Here is a 19,373-nt window from a genome sequence, read left to right as displayed (position 1 = left end):
CTGGACAGCTACATGTAAAAGGATGAAACTAGAACACTTCCTAACACCATACACAAAAATAAACTCCAGATGGATTAAAGACCTAAATGTAAGACTGGACACTATAAAACTCTTATAGGAAAACATAGGAAAAACACTCTTTGACATAAACCACAGCAAGATCTTTTTTGACCCACCTCCTATAGTAATGAAAATAAAAACAAAAATAAACAAATGGGACCTAATTAAACTTAAAAGCTTTTGCACAGCAAAGGAAACAGTAAACAAGACGAAAAGACAGCCCTCAGAATGGGAGAAAATATTTGCAAATGGAACAATGGACAAAGGATTAATCTCCAAAATGTACAAACAGCTCATGTAGTCCAATATCAAAAGAACAAACAACCCAATTAACAAATGGGAGGAAGACCTAAACAGACATTTTACCAAAGAAGATGGATGGCCAAGAGGCACATAAGAAGATGCTCAACATCACTAATTATTAGAGAAATGCAAATCAAAACTACAATGATGTATCGCCTCTCACCGGTCAGAATGGCCATTGTCAAAAAATCTAGAAGCAGTAAATGCTGGAGAGGGTGTGGTGAAGAGGGAACCCTCCTGCACTGGTGGTGGGAATGTAAATTGATACAGCCACTATGGAGAACAGTATGGAGGTTCCTTTAAAAACTAAAAATAGTACTACCATATGACCCAGCAATCTGACCACTAGGCATGTACCCTGAGGAAAGCATAATTCAAAAAGAGACATGTATCCCAATGTTCATTGCAGCACTATTTACAATAGCCAGGACATGGAAGGAACCTAAATGTCCATCAACAGTGAATGGATAAAAAAGATATGGCACATATATACAATGGAATATTACTCCGCCATAAAAATAAATGAAATTGAGTTATTTGTAGTGAGGTGGATGGACCTAGAGTCTGTCATACAGAGTGAAGTAAGAAAGAGAAAAACAAATACTGTATGCTAATGCATATATATGGAATCTAAAAAATATGGTACTGATGAGCCTAGTGGCAGGGCAGGAATAAAGAGACAGACATAGAGAATGGACTTGAGGACATGGGGCCGGGGAGAGGGGAAGCTGAGGCGAAGTGAGAGTAGCATTGGCATATATACACTACCAAATAAAATATTTAGCTAGTGGGAAGCAGCAGCATAGCACAGGGAGATCAGCTCGATGCTTTGCGATGACCTAGAGGGGTGGGATAGGGAGGGTAGGTGGGAGGCTCAAGAGGGAGGGGATATGGGGAATATATGTATGCATATGGCTGATTCACTTTGTTGTACACCAGAAGCTAACACAGCATTATGAAGTAATTATACTCCAATAAAGATGTATAAAAAGGAAAGAATTGTGATATTCATAGTTGAGTTCCTAGTTTTACTATTTTACATTATTTATATTGTAATTTGATGTAGAGATTCTGCCCCAAAGTGATTTTTTTTATTTTTTTTTTTGCCATGCCACGTGGCCTGCGTGATCTTAGTTTCCTGACCAGGGATTGAACCCAGACCGTGGCTGTGAAAGCACTGAGTCCTAACCACTGGGATGCCAGGGAATTTCCCCGCAGGGATTTTTTTAGTCCATATGTTATAATAACATGTTGATGTCCTGTAGGTGAGGTTTTGATTTTTGAATGTCAACAAATAGGAGGCTAGTCCTAGGTCTCTTCCCCTTCCTTCCTCTCCCTAGGGTATGTACCATAAGAAGATCACATCTTTTGGTTTTGCCTAAGAGTTAGTGTTGTTGTCCTTATGCCATGGTCTGCTCACATGAGCCAGTCATGTAGTCTGGCACGACGCAAAGGTTGTCTATACAGATGTGGCCAGAGTCTGTTGTCCTGGTAAATAAGCTGCCCTTTTCCATTGGCTAGCCTGCGATGCCAGTCTTTGCTGTACCTGAGGCTATTCAAACTGAAGAAAGAAACTGCTCTGAAGTATTCAAAGACACTAACAGAGCACCTGAAGGTAAGTGTGCAAAAGAGGAGTATCTGTTTCCCAGGGGAAAAAATTTATAAAGTCTCCTATCTCCACCCCAGAAGTGCCCTCATGTTTTCCCTACCAGAGCAGGGGAGAAGCTACTATTTGGGAACTTTCAAATAATTTGATGTTTAAACTGCACACGTATCTGATTGTAGAACCTATGGAGCCATATTCAGTAGCTCTTAATAATATTTCAGTAGATGTAGCCTATTTTTATCACAAAACCTAATTTATACTTTTTAAATGGTCTTTTGTTTTCACTACCATCCTTCCTTAAATTATTCTCTTAGTTTCCTAAAATATCTTCATATGTTTTTTCATGATAGCACTACATAAGTCTTCCTAAAATTCTGCCCTGATTATGACTTGGAACCCTTTCATAGCTTATCATTCCCTGCAGAGTCAAGTCAAGTCAAAGATTCTTACCCTGACCTGCAAGGCCCTCAAGATTTCTCTCTCTCTCTCTCTCTCTCTCTCTCTCTGTCGTTCTCTCGTTCCTTTTCTAAACCTTTGCTGTAGATAAACTGTATGGGTCATATACATTCTCTTTTCTGCAGCCTTTGTACATAGTATGACTTACCTCTCTTTGCCTTCTCCCCTGTTCTTTATCCATCTGAATGTTACTCATTCTTTGTCTCTCCCTTTCAGTTTTCCACAACACCCCAGCTCCCATCTAAATAACTTCCTTCTGTTGCACATTTACACACACACACACACACACACACACACACACACACACACACATTTTGGTTTCTTAAGTTTGTAAACTTTCGTAAGATCAGTACTGGCCCAAAGCTTTTGAATATATTTAGTACCTCATAAGTAGTGTTTTTTGTTGTTGTTGTTTTTTATTAAGTACGTTCTCTTTTCTCTACAGAATTCTTATAATAATTCTCAAGCACCATCACCAGGTTTGGGAAGGTGGGTAAATTTTATTCTATAAAATATTATGTGACAAGTTTATTTATTTTTATGTAAAAGTGGAATGGGTTTGGCCACTTTCCAAAAATGGAAAGATGACAACTTTAAAAAAAAATTAAGGCCATGTCTAATAATGTATTTTTTAAAGTATTTTTTTCTGTTTTTTTTTTTAAGTTGAAAATATCATGAACATGATCTTAGAAAGATTAAAGAGGGGACATTTCACCTGCAGAAGTCTTAAGTTTTTTACAGCACCTCAACCCTTCTCACAGTTTGATTTCTGTGGCTAGCCTGGTTTTTATCACCTTGAGCTTATCTTTACTCATGTTTTGACACGAATTTAATAACAGTGGCATGATTACGGTTTCTTCTCCATTCCCACATCACTCCCAGCCCACCCACCCACAAAAAGGAGGAAAAACACCATGAAATCTTTTTTTCCTAAGTTTATTTGTTCAATTATTTTGTTTATGCTAATCGACAGTCTATCTTTTGCCTTTATGTATTTTCTTAACCACATTTAAAGTGCGAAATGTGCAGATAAAAATATTCTTAACAAATAGCTTTTCTCCCCTCAACTACTGTTTGATTTTCCTTTTTTTATGGTCTTGGGCCTTTTCAGAAATTTTAGTACTGCTGAAATGAACCTGCCAGATTTCAACATGTGTTTTCTAGGAAATGCTTAATTGACAGGAAGCTTGAGATGATTGCAGTTGATTGAGAAAGCTGTTCTTCTTTGTCAGCTCTGAATAAGTTGGTTAAACTAGGAAAGTACCAGAAATTATGGAGTTCAAAATAAGATGTTTCCATCTACTACCACATTTTTTTGTGCGTTAGTTGTTAATCCAACCAGCTTTCTATGAAACAGTTGGAAAGTACCCAATTATTTGCGCAAATAGGTGGAAAGTGTGTTGAGCTGGGAGTGAGATGATGTAGCTTCTAGGTCTTGGAACCGCTACTACTAAGGTATATGACTTCCTCACTTCTTTCCCATCTTTTGTTCTGTTGCCGTTTGTTAAAGGAAAGAGTCTAGATAAAATGATAATTCGCAGTGGTCTTCAGTGAGCTAAGTATTTATTTAAAAGAAATTGTACTTCTCTCGAAACTCTTCTAGTTTAAAAGAATCTTTAAATTTTAAAAGTCTTCATGTAGGAAGAGCCAGTAGTACATTGATTTCCTCACATTCACCATATTCATATGAATAAACTTCCTATTTCTCTGTGTGTAGCAAAGCTGCTGGGATGCCTTCCCCTGTTTCTCCAAAGCTGTCACCAGGCAATTCGGGAAATTATTCTTCTGGGGCCAGTAGTGCTTCAGCAAGTGGTTCTTCAGTGACCATTCCACAGAGGATCCACCACATGGCAGCCAGCTATGTTCAGGTTACATCCAACTTCCTCTATGCCACCGAAATTTGGGACCAAGCTGAACAGCTTTCCAAAGAGCAGAAAGGTAGGGAGGTCTCTGGAGAGAATCTGAATGATGGAATTGTTAAAAAGAGCTTTTATGATATAATTAAGTATAAGTCTCTGGTATGCATTTAGTTTATTATCTAGTCTAGAGTTAATGACAATCAGTTTGCTGATTGCCATTGCTTATCAATCGTGAATATACTGAATTCAGTCAAAAAATACCTTGTACTATAGTGGTGACACAAACTAAACAAAAAATAGTTTTTGGTCTAAGACAAATATGCCTTTATTCAGGCAAATTTAATTACAGCTTATACTGTAAAAGTAATAAAATGTATATTCTACTCTGGGATAGTTAACAGTAAATTTGGCTATGGGCATAGGATTACATCCAGACATCTTGTACATATGAGATGTTTAATATATAAGAAAGCATGTTCATATTGAATTTTTAGGTATATTGGAAGAAACTTATATGATAAAAGAGACTACAAAATGAATAGACGTATAACATTCTTTAATATTAGGTCGTTTGAGGTCTTGCACCCTGTTTGTTATCTCCAAAACTAAGAACATTGAGAATTAGAAAGTATCAAGGATCTTTGGAAAAGAACAAGATAAACACCATCTTATTTTAGTAGATGTTTTTAGTAAATATGTGTGTGTAGCATCTATTCAGGCAGTTCCTTTGTAGAGAAACACTTAAAGTAGCAAATCAATCAAGTGTCCTTTTGTCACAGAGTATATTTAAATACTTATAGCATGAACAGGTAATCAGATGAAAATGAAAAATTCCTATCCCTAAAGAGGGATAATAGTGGGAGAAAGGTAGAAGGGGAACCCCAACATGCAATAAAAAGTTGTGTTTTTGAAAACCTAATTTGTTTCTAAAATTTTAAATATTGTCAGTGCTACTCAGGAAAGGTTACAAAGCTGAAATTCTTCTTAAGTCATCCCTACTTTACATTCTTCTCCCTGATGCCAGTTTTCTGGCATCATTCTTCCTTTCTTTTCCCTCCCTCCCTCCAACCCTTCCCCCCTCATTTCTTTCTTCTCTCCCGGGCTCCTTGCTTACACACTTACTTGCCTGCCTGCCTGTCTGCCTACCTACCTATTGTGTGGCAGTTTGCAAACATTGACTAAAGGAAAGAGAATGGTATAATGAACCCCATGTACCTTTTACTCAAGTTCAGCTTCAGCAACATATTTTGCTAATCTTGTTTTATCTCCCACCCTTGACCACTCCCCACTGCCCCCCGTCCTACTTTTCTTTACCCTGTGTATTTTAAAGCATGTATCAGATACGACATTTCACCTGAACATACTTTGGTACGCATCCTTAGGTGATAAGGAGTTTTCAAAAACATGACCGCCATGCCTTTATCACAGCCACCAAAATTAACAATAACTCCTTTATGTCATCTAAGACATAGTCTCCCATCAGATTTCCCTATTTTCTCAAATATGCCTTTTTTTTTTTTTTAAACAGCTGGGTTTGTTTCAAACAGAATCCAAACATTCATTAATCAGTCTCTTAAGTATCTCCCTCTTCTCCACTTTTTTTTGGGGGGGTGGGGGGGCAGGCATGCCATTGATGTCAAGGAGAAACTGCAGCATAGCATGTGTCATAGTCTAGATTTGGCTGATTACTTCTTCATGGTACATTTAGCTTGCTCTTCTGTCCACCTCATTTCGTTCATGCTGATAGTTATATCTTGAGACTTGATTAGATTCAAATTCATTATTTTAGATAAGAACTTTTCATAGGTGTTACTCTATATTTCCTATTACATCATATTACGAGGCATGTAATGGTTATCCCTTTTTTAGTGTCAGTAAGATTTGACCATTGGTTCATTCAGATGGTGTCGGCCTGACTCAGTTTGATGTTAAGATTCCCTATTAAACTTTAACTTAGGCTTTTAGCATCCATTGATGGTCATCACCTACATGTGCTATTCCATTAGGAAACAGAAAATTCATCAGGAATTTATTAGCTGGAATTCTATAAAGAAGATTCTTTTCTCCTCAACTGTTTGATTACTTCTTATCTTGTTTAAGTATACTGAGGTCTTTGTCATCACTGCACATGTAAAAACTCTCCTTACTGAGTCCTACATCCGTCTTCTTCCAAAATTGCATTGGGATCAAATGTCAGGATATTATCATTCCTTCCTCCTCTCTGCACCCTGCCTTACATGCACATCAGTCTGTATTTGTTTGCATAGGAAGAATCCTTTCATTTCTGTCTCTTACATTTTTAAACTACTGTCTAAAACATGAGATTTAATGTATCAAAGTTGTATGACATATGATTATAGCAGAAAGGTTGTCTAACCTCACAGTGGCTCTTATCGGGAAAAATGCAGATAACATCCTCCTTTTTTGTACCACTTGCTTCTTATACAAAAACAGTACGCAGAGAATGTTTTGAGTCATAGTACATTGTAGAATTAGGTCTCCATTTTAATAATGTTTGCTGCATACTAGCAATTTCCATCAGTGACATTTTGTTTATATGTGTAACTCTTAATTCCTGACCATATAGTCTTTTAAAAATGTTTCGTGACTTAGGGAAAAAATATAACTTGACAAACTATGGGATGATTTGTTTTAAAACACGAAGAGTTATTTTAGTGCAGGAGGGAGTGCTTTTTACTTTATATGAATAGCATTTTACAGTCTAGACTAAAAACTTTATAAAGCACTTATTTAAAAGAGTGTGCATCATTTAATAAGTGTTTTTGGTTTTCTAGAATTCTTTGCTGAACTGGATAAAGTAATGGGTCCTCTCATCTTTAACGCAAGCATCATGACAGACCTAGTTCGTTATACCCGGCAGGGACTGCACTGGCTTCGCCAGGATGCCAAGTTGATATCCTGAACTGAACACATTCTTGTTGCCTCTGATTTTCTCCACAACACTGTGTCACATCACGAAGGAAAACTGCCATAACATACCACCTAGTCGACACTAAGAATGAGGAATGGTTTTCTCCTCCCTGGTTCATGTGTTGTTTTTTATAACCCAAAGCCATCATGTAGTTTGACCCCTTCAATATTCCCAATATGAAAAATTATTTAAATGCTTTTAAATCTGCAGCACGTTGATAAGCTGGTTTCTGTAATGATTATGTAATCATTATTATGTAATCTTATTACAATGATCTGTAATAAGATTGAAATTTCAGTTGCAATTCATAACTAATCAGTTGAAATTCTATTTATTTTAATTTTTTTAAGTGCCCAGATTGGGGCTAGTTTAAAACTTAGTTATTTCTGCCTATGAATTTACTCTGTTGAATATTTTGTGTAAATTTAATGTAGCCATTTTTATTTATATACTTTGGGAGCTTTGTTACCTAAAAATAATGTCTTTTTGTGGTAACTCTTCTAAGAGTAAGAGTTGGTTCATCTAGAATGTGGACATGTTCTTTCTACACCTACTACCTGATATTACTTCAGATCTTAAGTACAATTTTATTATTGCAGAATTTATACTTAGTATTAAGGATATTCTTCTACACATGAAAAATCACTTAAATATGAGAAGATGGCGTTCTACATGGATGTAAAAGGAAATGTGTCTGATTTGGTATGCATTATTTCAAGAACTGTGAACATGTGTTAATAACACTATAGCAATCACAAGGTGACTATAACTTGCATTTAATGCATTACAAAAGAGGGCAGGCAAACTTTCTAGGAGAAGCATATCATGTGAAGTGTTTCATAAAAGGACAATCTTGAACCTTATGGATTTTATTAAAACCATGTTTTTTGTTTTTTGGGGTTTTTTGTTACTAATAATTTGACACTTAACTGAAACAGAATAAGTTACTGTTGAACAAAGGATGATCTAACTCCTGAGCGTTGCTGCCTATATCTCTTGCATTGATGATGTTTGTAGGGTAAAATCTCTCTTCAGAATTCTAATTTAAAATTTTTTTCCCACACTAGATTGTGATGCTCTGATAGGAGCATTCAGTGACTGATGTAGGAATGGGCTGGAGCTTTGGTGTGTGTGCTTTTGCTATACAACTTAGAGCTCTAATGCCTGATGTAGAGATGATCAGTTTCTCCTTTTAAACCTGTCTTGTGTTTACTACCTTTGTATTATGAAGGCCCTCATCAATGATGTATGTTTCTGATGGGATCAGAAAATTCACACTAGAAAAGTACCTAACTTGGTTCAGTATGAATTCTCTTGGGAAGGGGAGGGAAGCAGGGGTAGAGCTTGAGAAGCCAGCTCTGTAAGAGTTGTATATCAAAGTACCTTTCCCTATAAGGTGCATATAGGAGTCAAAAGTGAGAAATATACCTTCTATCTTTTGTTTTTAGTGCCCCTATCATGTCTGGTGTGCCTTAAATCTTACCTTTAAATGAAGGGTCTATGGATTGTTTACAGATGAAGTTTTACACTAGTTGCAGATCACCCATATGGTTGGTATTCTGTAGTAATAATGTTAAATTCTCTTTCCTTTTCAATCGTCCTTTAGGGTCACATAAAGATTAATTCTTTCAGAAAAGCTAATGCTTTGGTACATGACTTAGTCTAACCTGTTGGGTAATGCTGCTTCAAAAAATAGTTTGTCCTTCTCCCAATTTCAAAAATGAATCCATCCAATCAGAAAAAAGGATTGCCCTGCTATTTATAGATGATTGCTAAGGCTTGAAATGGGAAAGAAGGGATAGAAAATCTCCAAGCCCAGTGGTATAATGACTCCTCTGCATCTGAGTCTACAGTTACTTATGAAGCTAGTGAACTTTCATTGTCCTGTGGCCTCTATAGAGCTTCTTAATGGTTTTGTACCTCAAGTTGTTTTTGCATATCACTGAAGATTCAGATCTCCAAATTATGCTGAATTTAACAATTTTCCCTTGGAGAAATTGCCTCTGATACCTTGCTAACTTAATCTTAGTGTGTTTTAGGAACAGTTTTCCTTAAGAGGACAGCTTCTCAGTGATCGTTATTCAGTAAGAAACTTGCCACAGTTAATCAAGTAGATGTTTGTCCTGTTCTTCTCTGATTTCTCTGACTCTGATTCCTTAATTTTCCATGATATCTTAGAAATGGAAAAAGTATCCTCTGAGCTTTTAGACTTCCAGCAACAGCAGCCAGTGGGGCACTTCTGAGTTCCAGTGTGTTCTAGTCTCTTGTGGGTCCTGAGAGGTAGCAGGAGCATTTCCCAGATCACAGTGATAATTTGTTAAAGCAGAATTTCCTGCATGTTTTTTGGTGCTGTGGTAAAGTACTCTCTCTCTAAAACTGTGTTAATTCTTGGAAAATGAATTTTTATAAGCTTTTCATTGTTGAGGGTTTTTCCCACCAGGTGGTAATGGGCAATGGATCAAAATCCTTTTCTAAATAATTGAATTTTCAGTGTAATAGTCTCTGGAAACACCACTCCCTCTCCTCTGTGTCCATCTCCTCAGAAGTTCTGTCTGTCTTCATCTGTTCCAGCACATACTTTGCACTCCTTCACAGGCGACCATTCCTTCTTCCTCAGTAGGTGTCTTCAGTGTTCTCTAACTATTTACAACTGATTTTGACAAATAGCTAAAAACTTACTTAGTCTGAGACTTGTATTTAATATAGTTAATTATAAAAATAGCAGCTATTTAAAAAATTACTCTGTTGACTGCTCTAAGACCACACTTGTATGCCAGGAGGCAGTAGCCTACCCCACTGGACTCTTTACAGGCAACCAACGAACATACTATGGTGGATGAAGTTGTCACATGGTATAGTCTTGCCCGGCCTAGGCTGGGCTGTGGGGAGCACTCCCCTCCAGGTGATTCAGGCTTCCTCAATCCAGCACAGGTCCGGTCTGGCTGGGGAGGATTCAGCCCATTTCTTGCCTCAGTGCCACCTTTTTCTGGGCAAGTAGTTAAGAACTGACTTTATAAGCAATGAGTACTTCAGATAAATTTACAGCTGTAGTTGCTGAAGAGTAGAGAAGGTTGAGCATCACTAGTTTAACTCTCCAATGTAAAAGCTGTCTAGAGAAATGTGTGCACGTGCCCACACATGCCTGTGCTCTGTGGGGCTCTCATGCTGGTGGATCCACAGGCATCTGGGTTGCACTTTGAGCGACACACTTATGGCTTTATTAGGTTCGCTGTTGTTGTTGTTTTTTAATTGTTGTTTGTTTCTTTTCATTAAAGAAAGATTTAATCAGCTAGATCAGACAGCATCATTTTTATATTTAATGACAGTAACTTCGAGAAATTACCTTATTGAATAAGCTTGCATTGTGAAGCAAGAGCCTACAAAACACACCTGTTCTAAGTGAAATCTCTGGCTCTGGAGGCCAGCAGCACTCTGCGGAGTTTCAGCACAGCCCGTGATCGCTCCAGTCAGTGATGCCTAGTTGTGTAGGGGAGAGGTACGCTGTGCACTCTTATAAGTGTGAGGGTATGCGACTTCGGATTTTAAAATTATGTACACATACACACTTTATATATATGTATGTATGTATGTATGAAAACATGAAGTTAGTTTGTCAAAAATGTGTGTGTTTAGTATTTTAGCTTAGTGCAACTATTTCCACATTATTTATTAAATTGATCTAAGACACTTTCTTGTTGACACCTTGAATATTAATGTTCAAGGGTGCAATGTATATTCCTTTTAGATTGTTAAAGCTTAATTACTATGATTTGTAGTAAATTAACTTTTAAAATATATTTGAGCCCTTCCGTAGTATAATAGGGCTCTTACAGGGTGGGAAGGATTTTAATTTTCCAGTTGCTAATTGAACAAAAGGGCCTCATAATGTATTTTGAATTATAGAAGTTTGCCTCTGGGTCCCACGAACATCTACTGGGAATGATGCTTTAGGCAGATTGTGATGATTTTTTATTTTTCCTAAATAAATTGGGAAGCAAAACATTTCAAATCCATATAGATTCCTATAACTCATATTCCCTAATTATGTGGAACACAGATTTCATTTCAATTTCATGTATCTATCTATGTCTTGGAGAGGCAAACTTTTTTCCAATAATAAATAATATTGCACATCTAAGGTTGCTATTCAGTAAAATAAATAGAAGAGATAAGTATTGAATGACTTAGAATATGTAGTGACAAGAGGCCAAATTGTTCATGTTTGTGAGCATATCTTTCACATATTCACTAATAGAGACATTCATTTTAGACCCCTAGACCCTGTAACTAAGCTGGCAAGTGATAGGAAGTAAGTTATTAACAGTTGGTAAAGCAGATACAGATTCTATTTACTCGAACCATATGGTTAATTAAAAAGAACTTACAGTCTCCAGAAAAGCGAATGGAAAGAATATCTCAGTCTCTTCTGTTTGATAGAATTTGGTCACAGAATAAGGCATTAGAGTTAAGTCTAAACCAAGTCTTACAATCTTTAAGCAACCTAAAATAGCAACCTAAGTAATCGTCATATAATGAAGTTGACTTTCAGGAATGTCAGCTTGGACCTCTCCTTGCCACCATTGCTCGGCTAAGCATAAATTCCCATTTTTAAAAAGAAACAGCTAAAAAGCTCTCTAAATGAGCATGGGGAAAAAAGCTCTCACCCAGAAATTCTAGTAATATTCAGTTTTGACCTCTTACTGCTTCCACATAGGGTTTCTTTTCAGGTTTTATCCATTGGAATTTTCTACCTGCTGTGTTCCTCTCTGGAAAATATCTATTTGGAAATGCTGCCTTTCAAATCAATGCCATGATTATCCATACTGTTGAGTTTGTTGTTGCTGTTCAAGAAGTGTCCCCATTTTACAACTTTATGCACACACCTGGCAAATCATTGACATGAGCATTCAGCAGTACTGGGGTCGGGGCAGGATGGGACGGGGCTCACCAACAGAGCTGGCCCAGGTGGTAGTGCCTGAAAAGGCATCACCTTTGAGGACCGGATGTAGGGTTGGTAAGCACAGTTATGAAAATTTCTATCTAGCCTCCGTTTTGAATGGTTTTAAGAAATTTTGTATATGGAGGATGGAAATACTTATATATTTATTGAAAATCCTTTTATTTGAAATTAAAATTATTTGGTGAATAATGGTTTGATATTTGGGGAGGGTTTTGGAGGGGAGGTAATGCCGCTGATAAAAGCCTTGTTGATTCTGCAGAAAGGTACTGTTAGTGTCTGATAGAATGCCTTTGTTTTGTACATGATCCAAATCTTTGTTTTACATTTCTTTTATCCAAAATATTTAGGCATCTGACATTTTCAACCAAAATTTCAATTATATACTGTGATTTTTATTTGTTGTAATACATTAAAATTTCAGAGGTACTTTGGGGCTCAAAAGCTAGGATTTCTAAGTCAGTATGTGTATTTCACATAACAAAGCTGTTAATGGTGAGCAAAGTATTATATACTAACTAGATTTTTCCACATCTGTATAGTATATTATATGTATTTTGTGGTATTGAGATTATAGAAAGTTTAGAGTGTCAAACATGCGTTTAATGTGTATTTTTAAACAAATTTATGGCAATTAAAATATTTGGAGACAAGGGTATCACATTTCAATTTGTAAAGATCTTTTTAACTCTACTGTGTCATTAAGATGCTTTGTATAATGCCAAACCATAGCTGGAGAAACGAAGTTTAATAAATATCAAATAGATTTTCTGTATTAAAGTTTATAAACACTGCTCTCTACACTTCTTCAACTCCTACTTTGCCCTTTTCGTGTAATTTCTGTTTTGTATTTTAGGGTCCAGTGCTACTCTTCTTTAAAAGTCTGGTCCCATCAGTCCAGGTCTTAATTTCTGATTATAGAAATTCTGAACTGGCTGGCCATGGGTCCTTCTGCATAGATCAGAATTCACCCTGTTCCAACAGAAATCTCATACACATCCTTTTTGTTATTCTTCATGGCTTGGGCTTTTATTGTTTCATTTTCTTCCAGTTCTCTGTTCATGGACAAACTAGGGCACATCGTCAGGTACTGAGTGCCAGTATCGCCTGTCTTTTGACACCTCACTGAAATGTTCTTTACGTGGAGTGAAGGGTTAGGATCCAGGGCCATAGTTTATGAACTTGCCGAGGTGAATCACTAGCTATTAGTAAACTTTTGCCTTTAGTCTGCCATTGTGTTCTTTATTTCTTCAAGAAATGTTAACTCTCACTGCGCTTTCCGGATTGAGAAGTTAACACATTATTAGGCCTTGCTGGGTTTTCTATAGTATACAAAATAAATCCTTCTTCCCCTCAAAAGCATGAATTCCAGGCTGCCAGAATTTCAGTTTGAGACATTTTATAGTATACATAGAAAAATAAACTCTTAAGTTGACTAGTTATGCTTATCTGCATATCAACATTGTAAGAAGAAACGGAGACCAATTTAAAGCATACACCTGTCTTTAAACATCTAAAAACACAACATTGCTTTACTTAAGTGCCTCCAACCAAATGCAGTTAATCAATATTCCATAGAACGGAGCATTGTTGTAGGTAAGTGCTGTCCTCTTTTCCCCTGGTGTATATACATCATTCCTGGGCCACATTTAGGGAACAGCGTCTTTTTCTAAGGGAAAAGAAAAGGTGATTTTTAAGACAGAGGTCTAGCAGTGCCCAGAGCCACGTCTACTGCATTTCCTTCCTCTGCTTGATATCCAATCTCAGGGTAGAGCGAAGAAAGGAAAGGAACTACTCTTTCATGGTACCTGTGTGGAGCCGTTCTTGGCTTTTAACTCTTGAGGGATTCTCCCCCGTGGAGCTCCCACCTCAACCCAGGCACTTTTCCACCCCAATTTTATTTTTAGGTCTGTGTATGTGCTGATCTCTCCTTTGCGCAGCTTCCCAGGCCTCTTGGGCCCAGGTTTGTGGAGTACCTGCATAGCCTTGTGATACATTCAGAATCATCCCAACAGGAGGCTCCAATGGGCCTGAGGGAAACCCCTCTCCAAAATGGGGTCATTCTCCTCAGCCTTCTCTTTGCTGAACTCAATTCTGGTATTGGGGAGCCATATACCTGTAGGACAAAGACAGATTCACCTCAGGTATGGAAGAGTTGAAGCCTTGCTGTACAACTTGGAATAATGATTCCCCACCCACCCCCCACCCCACCCCCCCCCGCCAGATACTGTAGACTCAGAGCAGAGGGTCCATTCCTCAGGACTGAGTCTGGTGCTCAAGGTCTGCTTACAGTTCTTCCACCACCACTACCATCCCCACCCACCCACGTATGTATCCTTCTCTTCTTACCTGGCCTAACAGCAACAGGCAGACCAGGAGTACTGCGAAGAGTTTGAGGTGCCACATCTCAGTAGATGGGATATTGGATCATGAAGGCTGGGGACAGTTCCCACTCCCTTTTATAGGTAGATCTGCCTCTTCTATGGTTGCCAAGTGAGATGGGGGCAAAGTTTATATTTGCAGTCAGGGTCAATTTAATAAGTTAATGTCTACCAGAGAGGAATGTGCTCAAGGCCTGCCTTTCAGGCATGTAGTATTTACTGATCCCTCATCTGGACTTTGAGTGATCTGTTGCTGGCGTGGACCTTTTCACCCATTTTGCCAAAAGTCAGCACTACCGCCTCCCCTTTGAAAAGCCACGTGAAGCCATTGAGGGAGACCAGACACCTAGCCACGTTTTGATTCCAAAATAGCTTAGTGAGATCACTTTAGTCAAAACAGAATTCTAATAATGAGGTCTTCAGAAATAGTGTTGACCCCTTTCAGCCTTGTCTAGGAAAGCACTGACCTATTTTGTTACAGGCAATTGGATAAGGCCCTTATCTCCCATCTGTGGGAGGATACTTCAGCAAGCATGGTCTACAAGTGCCCCAGATCCCCATTTGTATAGATGGACTATCACCCTAATTATTTGTTCCACATCATCTCTGTAAAGAATGGAAACCCAGCTGCAGAAAGTTCAAAGTCTGGCCTACCTGCCATCTCCCAGGGGAAGGGCAATCAGGACTGACTGGTTGTTTCAATCATGGGTGAATTGAATGAATAAGTATAGGTTGACTTTGTTTCCTTTTTTAAAATGTGAATGAGGAGATAGCAGGGGCCCCTAAATCAGTGAGAGAGCTTGATGGTGGTGATAAACATTGTCAACCTTGAATTACTAGCTTTCTTGCCAGTAGCTGACTGGGCCTTTTACAGAGCACATCCTTCCAGCAGCCTCAGGGAAGCAGGCATAGGGCTGAGATCTCTCCAAAGCCCAAAACATTGTCACCTTAAGTAGGAACCAACACAAGTTTCTAGACCAAGAAAGAGCATGTACCTAAACCATGAGTAGTTATGGGTACCCATTAAATGACATAGACATTTTAATAAATTTGTGTGGAAAGGTGTGAATTCTGAGTAAGATAAATAGGACTTCAGATTTTCCTATAACCTGGAAGGAAAAGCCAAGAAGACAAATGCAACAAGATTTTTCTTCAGCCTTGTGTCTCCCTGAACACCTGGCTGTTACCTCTTCCCAAAGCCCTTCTCATCTTCACAGGTTGGATATGTGGTGAGGGCCTGCCTGTTCCCAAGGAAAAGTGGAGGAGATGTGGCACAGGTGAAGGTGGAACAGGACAGTCACGAATCCTCTTGCCAAGGGAGAAGAGGGTGGTATGGTGGGCCTCAGAGCTGGGATTGGGCGGGTTGTGACTCCACAGATCTGTCTGCTTGGTTCCAGTCCTCTCAGGACCAGGCAAGGCCTGGAGGGAGATACCACTGCTTGCACTTAAGGAACATTGAGAAGCAGAACTATGCCAAACTCACCTAAGCAATCCTGCAATTCTGAGACTAGTCAGCTGTTCCTTCCCTTTACTCCTGAGCTTTGATACAGAATGACCCCAAGTAGGGGCTTAGCTAGAACTTTTGTGGGGTGGGGAAGAGGCTGTGTGGTGACCTAGTGAACACTGGGTAAGAACACAAATCTGATTAAGTGAAAGACTGAACAGCGTGATATCCTAGAGCCAGTTGGGTTTGTGGACTGAGTGCCAGCCTCCTGTTGAGCGTAGACGGATGTGCCAAATGGGATTTGGAAAGTGCTGATTCCAAAGACGGATACTTTCTCCTAATCCTCCATTTCTGCCTTCCTGTATTTCAAGGAAAATCAAAGTAGCCTTTTGTATTAACTTATAAAGCCAATACGACAGCCAAGGATAAGGGCCTGAGGCTCTGGGCCCCCTCTGTGCGCGGGGAGAAGGACTATTCATCATCATGCGTGTGACAACACTGCAGAAGCCTTTGTAGCTCAAGCCTCTTATTTTTTTTTTGGCCTCACCGCAAGGCATGCAGGATCTTAGTTCCTCGACCAGGGATGGAACTCGCGCCCCCTGCGGTGGAAGCACAGAGTCTCAACGACTGGACCGTCCGGGAAGTCCCTTAAGCCTCTATCTTGTATGCCATCCCTCCTCCCAAAAGAAAAGATGCATTAGTTACTGCCTGTGGAAGGAATCACTGTGAGGGAGAGTATTTCATGTGTCTACAAACTCTGTAGTTGTTTTATTTAAATATGGAGCAAAATCAAACTTTTAAAAGCAAAGCAGCATCCAAACAGCATTAAACTGAAGTGACAGAAGTTGTCCACAGCCATCCCACATCCCTTGAGTAGCTGTGGCCTATTCCTGACATTAAAAAATAAAAATTGTAAAAGTCTAGGGGCTCTCTACAATCAAGTATTTTGCTGAATGAATCAACCCAAAGTACATGTTCCTTCCTCCAGCAGAAAGGTCTAGGCGTCCATAAGGAGAAATGCTTGGCTGGGAGGCAGGAGCCGGGGGCCCAGGTAGGGGAGCTGACCAGATGCCAGCCCTGGCCCTCTTTGGGCTTTAGTTTCTTGTTCTGTCAATGAGATGGGAGCATATCTCTGAGGCCCCTCAGGCACTGACATTTGGGGGTTCAAATGATTAATTTAGAAGAAGAAAGTGAGACTGAAGCATGTTTGATAGCTTACAGCTTGGAAACTCTGAATACAACAATACAAGTGTTTCTGAGGTTAAGTGCCTAGGGTGAAATGGGAGACAGAGTGTGTAGCTACATGAGCAGCTATCTGAAACACATTCCAGGTAGAGGGGAAATCATGAAGGGCTTGACAGTAATTGGAAACTTTTGCTGCCCCTGAGCAGGAGATGCCTAATGAAAAATGAAAGCCTCTGAAATGGAAAGACTTTTCCAGGTAAAACTTCAACAAAGGGTCAAAGTGTATTTGCTCAATTGCTGGCTAGAACTGGCACGGACTTCTGGGCCTGTATCTCTGGGACTCTGTTGGCCGACGGAAAAATCCCCTTTGCCGCATTCTGCAGAGATAAAAGCCCTTGTGGGAGCAAGTGCACTGCTGGGGAAAAGAAGGGCTAAATGAACACGGGATTGTGCCCCAGCAGCAGATGAAGGAGCCACACCCTGGCTGGAGGCTCCAGGTGGGTGGGTTATAGGCACAGAGGCCCACAACAGTGATCCCTCGTTAAGAGACTTCACCCATTTTCCTTTTCTTTATGGATTTCTACAGATAGAATAAACCATAAAATGATTCCAGATCCCATACATATCATGTACAGGAGCACTGAGATATAACTCATATTCCACACCATCCACCAGCCCCACACCACCCCCGCAGGACCCTGCTACACAGAGCTCTGGGTCTCCAAGCGTAGAGAGGGAAGCCCCTTGGTGAGGGACAGGCTTAAAGCAGCCTTTAACAATTTTATCCAAAAGCAGAAGCTTAGCAAGGGCTTATAGGACAGTCTTCTCCGTAGAGCACTCCTGGGATAAAAGGTTTCAGACCAAGAGGCTCAGTGCCTGGTCTGGGCTAAGAAAGGGTAAGTTTGATTTTGGGCTGGTATCTCCAAAGGACTCAAAAGAACCAGAATAAAAGTCTAAGGGTAAAATGAAGCCAAGATATGGGACAAGGAAGGGTGGCCATAGTCCCTAGGAAGCTTGGGGCTAAAACTGGAGGGAAAAAAAACCCAGAGATCAATGGCCTGTCAAGGCAGTGATCGATCCTCCCCTGGCCGGTGAACCTGTTCCAACTATGCCAGGTTAAGGATGCATTTATACCTTCTTCAGGCCCACAGCTTTCACCAGATTCTCAAAGGAGTCTATAACCCACATACGTTGCAGATCAGGCAGCAAGCCCTGGGAATAAACTTGGACAAAAAGCCAAACAGGAAAATTAGACTATGTTTGGTGAGACAAGAGTTTTCATCACACCGCTGTCCTTTGTTAAGCCTGTACCACCCTGCCAGACTCTTACACGCCACTCATTTCACTGTTAACCTCAGACCTATGGCTTTGTCTTAATACATCTATTTGATGAATGCGAAGCTCACAGCTAAGGAATGAGGGTGTGATAACACATTGAGGAAGCAACAGTTAAAGGCTATGGGCCCAAGTCTGTCAGTCTCAGCTGTACCTCCTTCTCCTGCCTCACGATCAGTGCCATCTTACCGATTTTTGTTTTGTTTTGAGGTAGTTTTGGTTCCTGAAAGGCAGAAACAATCATTAGAATAAGAAGGAAAGACACAGCCTGGGCCAGATGCTGGCTGCCCTGTGAAAGTTGCTGCTCTGGACCAGCAGGAAATCTCCTTCCATACACAGCTAAAAACCACTGTTAGCAACCTGGTACAAACACAGCCAGCTTGCTGACCCCAGCTCTAGAGGCAAAGGGGTCACCTCACCCTTTCCTTTCATAGCTGACTTCCTATCATGTGGTACAGCACAGCTCTAAGAGCACAAACTTTAGCGCTCTACCATTCACTAGCTGTATAATTTGAGGCAAATTACTTAACGTCTCTGTGCCTGTGTCCTCATCTGCAAAATGAGTGTAATAATGATACTTCAAAGGTGGTTTTGAAGGAAAAAAAAACAAAGGTAGTTGTGAGGTTTAAAAGAACTTTTTTGTGTAAAGGGCTAAGAAGAGTACCTGACACACTGTAACTACTAGATTTTATTGTCAGTATGGAAATAGTGGGCAGGGAGCCAACATTACCCACAGTCGATGCCATCCACGACTGTTCAGCTACAGGAGTAGCTGCAGCTACATTCTTGTAGGTTATGGAACAAGGAGCGAGCTACAATCCTTCACCAAACTCAGACTAGCCAAAACCGTTCAGG

At 39.6% G+C, this 19,373-nt stretch overlaps 2 protein-coding genes across 3 annotated transcripts in view; one reads left to right on the top strand and one right to left on the bottom strand.

The window, feature by feature from the left end:
- The window catches only part of AFF4 (ALF transcription elongation factor 4), an 88,607-nt gene extending 80,183 nt beyond the window's left edge, over window positions 1-8,424 (top strand). For both annotated transcript variants that reach the window (XM_030869647.3, XM_030869644.3), the window contains 4 exons: window positions 1,885-1,978; window positions 2,871-2,914; window positions 4,143-4,363; window positions 7,080-8,424. In XM_030869647.3, the coding sequence (XP_030725507.1) occupies window positions 1,885-1,978; window positions 2,871-2,914; window positions 4,143-4,363; window positions 7,080-7,207 (487 nt within the window). In that variant the 3' untranslated portion in view covers window positions 7,208-8,424. The remainder of the gene's footprint in view (window positions 1-1,884; window positions 1,979-2,870; window positions 2,915-4,142; window positions 4,364-7,079) is intronic.
- LEAP2 (liver enriched antimicrobial peptide 2) lies at window positions 5,863-19,311 on the bottom strand. The gene is made up of 3 exons (XM_030869653.2): window positions 14,523-19,311; window positions 14,150-14,289; window positions 5,863-13,842 (listed from the first exon to the last, which is right to left on the bottom strand). The coding sequence occupies exons 1-3, from the start codon at window positions 14,577-14,579 to the stop codon at window positions 13,806-13,808; spliced, it is 234 nt and encodes a 77-aa protein (XP_030725513.1). The 5' UTR covers window positions 14,580-19,311; the 3' UTR covers window positions 5,863-13,805.
- Between the last annotated feature and the right edge of the window lie 62 nt (window positions 19,312-19,373).

Source organism: Globicephala melas, chromosome 3 (assembly GCF_963455315.2).
Source record: "Globicephala melas chromosome 3, mGloMel1.2, whole genome shotgun sequence".
Taxonomy (NCBI): domain Eukaryota; kingdom Metazoa; phylum Chordata; class Mammalia; order Artiodactyla; family Delphinidae; genus Globicephala; species Globicephala melas.
Note: the sequence above shows the minus strand (reverse complement) of the source record. Positions and strands in the feature narration are given on the sequence as shown.